The sequence below is a fragment of the Cyprinodon variegatus genome, unplaced genomic scaffold, assembly GCF_000732505.1.
Source record: "Cyprinodon variegatus isolate N-32 unplaced genomic scaffold, C_variegatus-1.0 Scaffold649, whole genome shotgun sequence".
Classification (NCBI taxonomy): Eukaryota; Metazoa; Chordata; class Actinopteri; order Cyprinodontiformes; family Cyprinodontidae; genus Cyprinodon; species Cyprinodon variegatus.
Genome location: NW_015151102.1, coordinates 194,909 through 203,461, shown reverse-complemented (window position 1 = coordinate 203,461; position 8,553 = coordinate 194,909). Strand labels below are relative to the sequence as shown.

The 8,553-nt window shown below is 40.1% G+C and overlaps 1 protein-coding gene across 1 annotated transcript in view; it reads left to right on the top strand.

Annotated features, from left to right (window-relative positions):
* Window positions 1–8,553, top strand: part of LOC107096773 (DNA (cytosine-5)-methyltransferase 3B-like) — a 62,812-nt gene extending 54,259 nt beyond the window's left edge. The window contains exons 15-22 of the mRNA XM_015393578.1: window positions 717–927; window positions 1,217–1,362; window positions 2,532–2,622; window positions 3,457–3,605; window positions 6,467–6,552; window positions 6,636–6,705; window positions 6,814–6,932; window positions 7,586–8,553. Coding sequence (XP_015249064.1) covers window positions 717–927; window positions 1,217–1,362; window positions 2,532–2,622; window positions 3,457–3,605; window positions 6,467–6,552; window positions 6,636–6,705; window positions 6,814–6,932; window positions 7,586–7,727 — 1,014 coding nt within the window. The 3' untranslated portion in view covers window positions 7,728–8,553. The remainder of the gene's footprint in view (window positions 1–716; window positions 928–1,216; window positions 1,363–2,531; window positions 2,623–3,456; window positions 3,606–6,466; window positions 6,553–6,635; window positions 6,706–6,813; window positions 6,933–7,585) is intronic.

Sequence of the window (8,553 nt, the reverse complement as noted above, 5' to 3'; positions counted from 1 at the left end):
TATATATATATATATATATATATATATATATAGACTTACCAGTGAGTTCAGATACCTAAACCATCTGAGCTGGTTCCTTAGTGCAGCGGTGCAACCTCTCTAGTTTTCTAAGGCAGAGCACAACCTAGTTCCCCTGTAGCAAAAGTTCATTTTTTTCCCTCTTGTTTCCATGATCCATGACTTTAATGATGCTTATCAACATAGTTAATAGTTAGTAAATCAAGTCTACTACCTTTAAGATCAGTTTTTCTCCCTATTAATGCCCTCATTTCCACAGATGAAGTTCTGATAAATCTATAAAGCTCCCACTTTATCTCCCCTATAATAAAGAACAAAACCTAATAATATATAAAAAGTATATCTTAGTGTACTAATCTGTTAACATTTCTTATGATTAGTCAACAATTTTTTGTATTTATTTCTTCTTTCTCCAGTTCTTGTTACCAGAACAGACAGCTTCTCAGGTTTGCTTGCCTCTGCATCATCTTTTAGTCTCCCAACTCCATAAAACTCGTCCATCATCTGTTGGGATGCAGCTCTGTGGTGCTGGTGGCGATGTTGGCCATCTGCATTGAGCTTGAGGGCAGACAACATTGCTGGCAATAATAGAATCTATGTTGTTCTTAAAGAATTGTACGCAATATTGTAGAAATAAAACATCCCATGACTCAGAGAAGTTGACAAATAATTGGTAAATAGCTGAGTCATCACTGCAGAGCCGCTGTCGCTTAAAACAAGTCGAGTTAAAGCTGCTGCTTGAAACCTCAAACATTGCTGATTTAAGGACTGAGCCTAAAACTAGTTTCTCTTTTTTGTTTTTTCCTCTGCTTTTTTCCCACCAGGAAAAAACTAAGATTTACCCAGCAGTCCCTGCAGAGCAGCGAAGACCAATCAGAGTCCTCTCTCTGTTTGACGGCATTGCTACTGGTGAGGAGGAGTAAAAAAAAAAAAAGCACTTAACAGAGTTTTTTTGCTTTGTAATCTCAATTGCAGCAACTAAGTGCACATTATCCCTTTATTACATCACCTGGCTTTAGCTTTAGTGTTTTGCAATAATGCTCACCAGATTGCACAATGAATGTAGAACTGCACGGAACTGCCATGTTTGTGCCATGGGTTGATTTTTATATCATATTGTAGCTTTATACACTGATTTTAGTCGCTATCTTCATGTTCTAAAAATATTTTTGTGTTTTGTTTGTGTTTGTGGCTGCAGGCTACCTGGTTCTGAGGGATCTGGGTTTTAAGGTGGACCAGTACGTGGCGTCCGAGGTGTGTGAAGACTCCATCTCTGTGGGTGTGGTCCGACATGCAGGAAAGATCCAGTACGTCCATGATGTCAGGAACATCACTAAAAAAAATGTAAGAAACAGCATCTGTTTTTTCAGAGCCCACATGGTGACTTTAAAAAAAAACATTTAATTTTGGTCCGAGTCCACTGGTGAAATCCTTAAAGTAACCCATGAAGAATCTTGGGTTGTTCTGATTATCTTAAACAGCGGGAATAGGACACAATGTACAATTAATATCTGATCTGAGTGATCTGGATCCAGAGCTTAGGAGAGGAAATGGACCACCTGGACATGTTTCAGGACAAACTGGAATCAAACACACAACTTCCTGCTTTCCATTGGGATGCTCTTCTACTCCATTTTTGCACAATATATATTTGTCTGCTTTCTGCATTGCTCTGAACTTCCAAATCAATGCCTTTTGCACCATTTTTTCCTCACACACTATTTGCATTTGATCACTGCTGCACTTTATAAAATGGAAATGTTAATTTCACTGCTAAGCTGCTCACTCACTGTCTGAACTCTGTATAAAACGAAATTTCATATATAAAATAATTTAAAAAAAGGCCTCTCCTTTCAACTCTACACTTCTTATTTTTCATTCTTGCGGTTCCCTCTCACTTCTTGTCCAGATGTTTTCTCCCTGCTGTGAATGCAGATGCACTACATGCTGCCAGTAGCATCGAGCAAACTCTGTTAGGAAAGTAGTTCTGCTCTTTCTAGGAACAAGACTAAAAGGTTACCCTCAATCTCTATGCTGTAATTCAGTGATGGTGGTAGCAAAGGTTTCGTTGCTCATTCTTGGGGGAACTTTAAGAATCCTCGGGGTTTTGAAACCTTCCTCTTTACAGTAGAACCTCGTATTATAATAAATATTTTATCTTTGACTACATTTTTTGTGTATGTGGGGGCAATTTTGTGCTTCACACCTTTCTGTTATTGCTAGCAAATAATGACAATGGTTAATATAGCTCAAAAACACCAGGCTGCAAATCAGATGATCACTTTAATAAAGTTTATCACTTCACGGGATACTCTACAGACTGTAAATTACATTGTAAAAATTGAAAACACATGTCTGACACTGAAAAAACTTTTGGCCATGACTGTTTACATGGGCTTTCAGACATAAAGCTAATCATTGATAATTCATTCCGATCCGTTTTGTCAGGAGGAATTCTACCAAAGGTGTAACTCCCTTTTTCTAACACAAGGTGGTGCTGTTGTTCCTCTCAGATTCAGGAGTGGGGTCCATTTGACTTGGTGATCGGAGGAAGTCCCTGCAATGACCTCTCCATTGTGAATCCTGCTAGAAAAGGCCTGTATGGTTGGTACAGAGTTTGTTTATTCTGTATTGAAATGTGTTTTCTATCTCTTTTTTTTTTTTTTTACATTTCCCATTACTTAAGACTTTAACAAGTTATGGGTTTTTAGCCAGTAGCAGCACAAAAAAACTCTCAAACCAGACATGGAATTTCAATCATGTTTAAATGTCATATTAAATGTTTTTGCACCAGAAGGCTGTTTGCAGATTGTTACCTGAAATGGAAATAAAGCAGCAGTTCAGCATCTAAATTTTTAGCCCAACCCTGATCCTTAGCGAGACCCACCTATATGGATTAGATTTCTCCTTTGTAAACAACTGAAATAACTCAACAGGTTCTCTCTAATACCAACCAAAAACTTTTCCTGCAGTCCACAGAGCGTTTTAGAATCAGAAACCTTCACTTTAGGCATCAGGTCGCCACCGGTGCAGAGCATGCTGAACACTGCCAAAGATAATAAAAAACACATGGCTGCATCAGGATCTTTTTCTGATGGGTTTTTAGGCTAAATGTGTATTTTGATTTTTTTTCCCTTATACTCACATTTTAGATTTGATTAGATTAGAAATTCACAATCAACATTTACAAAACACAAACCGAAGTAGAATAAATACTTTTTATCCTTTAAATATTGTAAAAAAAAAATGATTTAAGGATAAAAAGATAAAGAGCAGAGCAGTGTATTGTAAATAACAGGACTGTGTTTGATGTGCTGAAATATATCTATGTAGAGAGAAATAAAACCAAAGCAACGTGTGTGAATAACCTTTTCTGTGAGATGAGGACAAATAAGGATGGATGTAAGTGGATTCTGATGCTTGTGTGTTTCGTTTCAGAAGGCACTGGGAGGCTGTTCTTTGAGTTTTACCGTCTGTTGAGCGAAGCCAAGCCTAAAACCGGAGAAGACCGTCCATTCTTCTGGATGTTCGAGAATGTGGTGGCCATGGGCGTCAATGACAAGAGGGACATCTCCAGGTTCCTGGAGGTGAGTGTCAGGAGGACACAGTAGAAGCAAAAGCTAATGAAAAAAATAAGTAAAAATGTTTCCCCACAATTTCAGCAGGTAAATAAGATGGAAGGAGTAGTTTTACCCTTGAAATAGGTCAACCAGATGTTATGCACCTAAAATAAGAATTTTCTTCTTTTTTTTTTTATTAATACATCATCCTATTTCATTACCAAATAGTCTTTCTTAGAAGTAGACTTCTTTCAAGAAAAATTGACTTATTTAGATTTTGATTCTTACAGTGGGATTTACGCCCCATGTGATTCCAACAGTGTTCTGACCAATTGATTCTAAGTAATGGACCTTCAAAAAAACTGTGGTGGTGGCTGCATCATGCTGTGGAGCTGATTTAGAAAACTGCAGGTTTTAGAAAAAAATATGGAAGAAGAAAAAAATATGGATATGCTCTTTCTCATCCTTCTGACATGAAAACCAACCCAGAGCTCCTCTATTTTACTGTTTCCTTCTAGATTAGCCTCCTATGGGGCTAGTTCACAGTTACGTTTTCTAACATGGATAGTATGTATGGATCAGTGCTTCTTTGTTCCTTTGACTTTTGCCTCTGTCTTCTGGAACACTAAGTCGATATAACTACCTAAGATGTTTTTTTTTACGGGAAGAATTAAGCGGTAGAAATATTGATGCATCCCTAAACAAGTCCAAATCCGTGATGTATAAACCTTTTTATCTCATAAACAAATATCATAGGCTAAAGAAATGCAATTATTTTTTTTTTTAAAAGATTTTTTCCCCCTGCTCATTAATATTTTTATGGAAACAAATAAGTCAGACATTTGAAGGAGCGGAAACAGCTGTAAACCAATTTAAATCTGAACCATGATAAGGATTTAGCTTTAGACACTTAAAGGTAATTAAAAACATCCAAGTTAGATACGTTACATAAATGAAGGCAAGGCCAAGTAATTATGCTAATTTGTTAAACTTTAGTAATGAAGAATTTCAGTCATATTGTTTGTCAGTAATGGATTTACTTTTAACGGATGATGTCTGTTTGCTTAATGTCTAAGGATTCAACTTAACCCCTTTATTACCGACTTTAGAAATCTGTGACCTACTGTTGAAAAAAAATAATGATAATAAATAAAAATAATAATAATTTAAAAAATATATACCGTATTTTCACGACTATAAGGCGCACCTAAACGTCTTTTTTTTCCCTCAAAATGTGGGGTGCGCCCTATGGTGCGGTGCGCCCTAACTGCGGACGTTGTTGAGACCACCATGAGTATGTGAGAACCTTAAAGGGGGAAGTGTGGGCGTGGCTTGTGTATAAAAGAACAGGTATGTGCTTTATGCAGAACATTGTTGTCTTAACAACCCTGAAATTGGCAAAGAGACACGCCTATGAAGCCCAGTTTAAACTGCAGGCTATCAGCTACGCAGAGGAACATGGAAATCGAGCAGCTGCGAGAGAATTCAATATAAATGAATCGATGGTTCGCAAGTGGAGGAAGCTGGAAAACGAACTCCGACTGGTGAAGAAGACGCAGCTGAGTTTCCGCGGACATAAGGCGAGGTGGCCCGAGTTGGAGGAAAGACTCGAGCGGTGGATCGTGGAGCAAAGAACGAGTGGGGCCAGCGTTGGTCACTGTTCGACTAAAAGCAGTAAAGCTGGCGGAAGAAATGAAAATTGAAAATTTTCAAGGAGGTCCATCGTGGTGCTTCCGTTTTATGAAACGGTGCAATTTTTCCATCCGGACCAGGACTACAGTTGCTCAGCGACGTCCGGCGGATTATGATGAAAAGCTGGCGAGCTTCCACTCCTTCTGCAGCAAACACATCGCTGACAAAGTCATCCAGCCAAGCCACATCACCAACATGGACGAGGTGCCGCTCACTTTCGACAACCCGGTGAATCACACCGTGGAGAAGAAGGGGACCAGCACTGTAGCGATACACACAACGGGGTATGAAAAGGCGTCGTTTACTGTTGTGCTTGGCTGCCACGCAAATGGACAGAAACTGTGGTGATTTTTAAAAGAAAGACTTTGCCTAAAGAGGCTTTCGCAAAAGCCGGCATCATTTCCAAGGAGCCGCCCGGCACGGAAAGTGACTCTGTTTAATTCAGCTGTTTAATTCAGAAACAGAGGATGAGGACTTTGAGGGGTTTGATTAATACTCTGTAATAAATACTTGAATAAAGCACAATCATACTCAGTTTTGCTCCCGTTCTATTTTTCTACCTGAAAACTTAATTCAACAGCTGCCTCTGGGCCGCGGCGCATCCGGGCTCACCTCGGCAGGTGTTTTTTCATCTAAATAATCTAAAATCTTTTTGAGTGAGAAAGTCCACCTGAAAATTTAATCATTGCAGTCAGTTCATCCAGATTATTATCCTGCCTATGTTTTAAGTTAATTTATGCGTCAATAAACTGTATCAGAGGAGTAATCACAGCCCTGTGTCATCAGCGATGTGTCTCTCACGGCCGGTTCCCAGGTTTGAATAATACTTTGTAATAAATACACCTTGCAGCTTTATTTGCTGTGATCAGTGGGAATAAAGTAGTTTTAATATGTTTTTAAGTGGGAAAATCCACCTGAGAGGACATGTACCTGTATATAAAAAACGCGCCCTATAGTCCGGTGCGCCTTATGTGTGTGTTAAATACAGAAATGGGACATATAACTGAGAGTGCGCCTTTTAGTCCGGTGCGCCTTATGGTCGTGAAAATACGGTATATATATATATAAAGCAGGGAGATTACAGACAGGGCTAAAGGGGGTTTTAGCTCATCGTAGATGCTGAGATTTCTCAGGAAAAAATGAATATTTTATGTAAGACTGACAGATTCTGACTAATCTCTGTCTGCTTTACCCAGTGTAACCCTGTAATGATTGATGCTATCGAGGTCTCTGCTGCCCATCGCGCCAGATATTTCTGGGGGAACCTGCCAGGCATGAACAGGTAGGTCCATGTCGTTGTTTTGATGTCACTTCCATGCAGTGCTGCAATGCACAGGTATATTGTCATGGATCTCCCTGCTTTAGGCCTCTTTGTGCTTCGGGGATGGACAAGCTGGAGCTGCAGGATTGTCTGGACCACGGACGAGTTGCAAAGGTCGGTCATTTAGCAATTAAAGTCCCTGAGCTAAATGTTTTTTCTTACCTGTAGTTCTCTCGTGCAGAGTAGTTAAAGCTTCACAGTGTTGACAATGTTGTCTCTTAGTTTGGAAAGGTGCGAACGATCACTACTCGCTCCAACTCTATCAAACAGGGAAAAGATCAGCACTTCCCAGTCTTGATGAATGGGAAAGAGGACGTCCTGTGGTGCACAGAGCTGGAGAGGTGAGCAGGGTGCAGGTTTAACCGGGCGTACACTGTGCAATTTTTTTCGCTCGTTGCACGCAGCTACTGCTCACACTGTACGACTAAACCTCAGGGTTTAGTGTGATTTCACAGCTCACAATTTATGTTTGGCCCGACACTCTCATGCGATCTACCTGCTCACACTGTACGACTAAAAAGCACATCGGACTCAGCTCCATAGTGAGATAGAGCTGCTCTTACTTGTCTATCCGGAAGCCAAACAAATAGAAGGGGAATATAAAGCTCATTAGAGTGAAATGCACTTCCTTGGCAATTTGTGCAATTTTGTGCTGAAAGCCCTAAAAAGAAAAAAGGCATGGCTGAGCAAATGCGGCTACTACGGTCTGTCAATTTTACAGACAGAACTGTTTGTGCATGCGCCCTGAGCGATTTGTCCATGACGATTCCTTATCGGGAGGTGGTCGTGAGAGGCTGATCGCCGCCTGTACACTACAGGACTCATGACGCACGATCAGGCTGAAAGTCGGCCCGATCGAAAGATTCTCGCACGACTGGAAAATCGCAGCGAAAATGGCACAGTGTACGCCGGGCTTTAAGGAGGAGCTGAAGGCTTTGAATCACATGCTGACTAAATTCTAATGAAAACCTTTTTTTTTTGTCCCTTTAACCAGGATTTTTGGATTCCCTGTGCACTACACGGACGTGTCCAACATGGGCCGCGGCGCCAGGCAGAAACTCCTGGGTCGGTCATGGAGCGTCCCTGTCATCAGGCACCTGTTTGCACCACTCAAAGATTACTTTGCCTGTGAATAGACCAGATGGAGGGATTCCACTCTGGAATACGCAGCAGGACTTTTATTTGACTTATTGCCCTTTAAAAAAAAAAAGAAAAAGGGACCAGAAGCGGTTTCACTCTATCAGGCACTTTTGCATGGAGAGAGTTACTTTTATCAAAACCAGAGCTGCAAGAAAAACAATAGTAGCTGTCACTGGATTATTGGCAAAATCCTTTCTGTGGTCGCAGAGCTGCAGAATTTCCATTAACACTGAAACAAATAAAACAGCTCAGCTCTAATTGTCAAAACTGTTCACATCATACAGATTCAGGCCTGGGAAGTAATGAACCTCCCTGAAAACTAGTCTGAGGTGATTTTTTGAGCGGCTACAGAAACGAGCAGGCAAATTCTGCAGCCTTTAGAATTAGAACCAAACAGTGTGTCATTTTACTTTTCTATAAACAGTAGGAACCGAGCTGCCCAGAGGACGACACTCACAATGACTGATGGATATAATAACTAATAATGTTCATAATGCAAGTTGGAGGTGAAAAATAAGTGGATTGATTACAGTTTATTGGTTGGCAGCTGAAAATAGATCCAACTTAGCAAGAAAAGGGCATAAAAGGAAGCACCCACTTGTTAGACTGACGGAAGTTAATCTCTGTGCTGCATTTAAATCATCCGAGATCACTGATTGTTCTAATTTGAATTTAAAGGTCCAGGGAATACCTGCATTCACAACCTCTGGTTCTTACCTGTTAAGCATTTGGATTTGGAAACCAGTTTTAAGATTGTGTGAAACACTTTTAAAAAAATATATTTTTTCAACGCTTGGAGGCGATTTCTTTTGTCACTGTTCG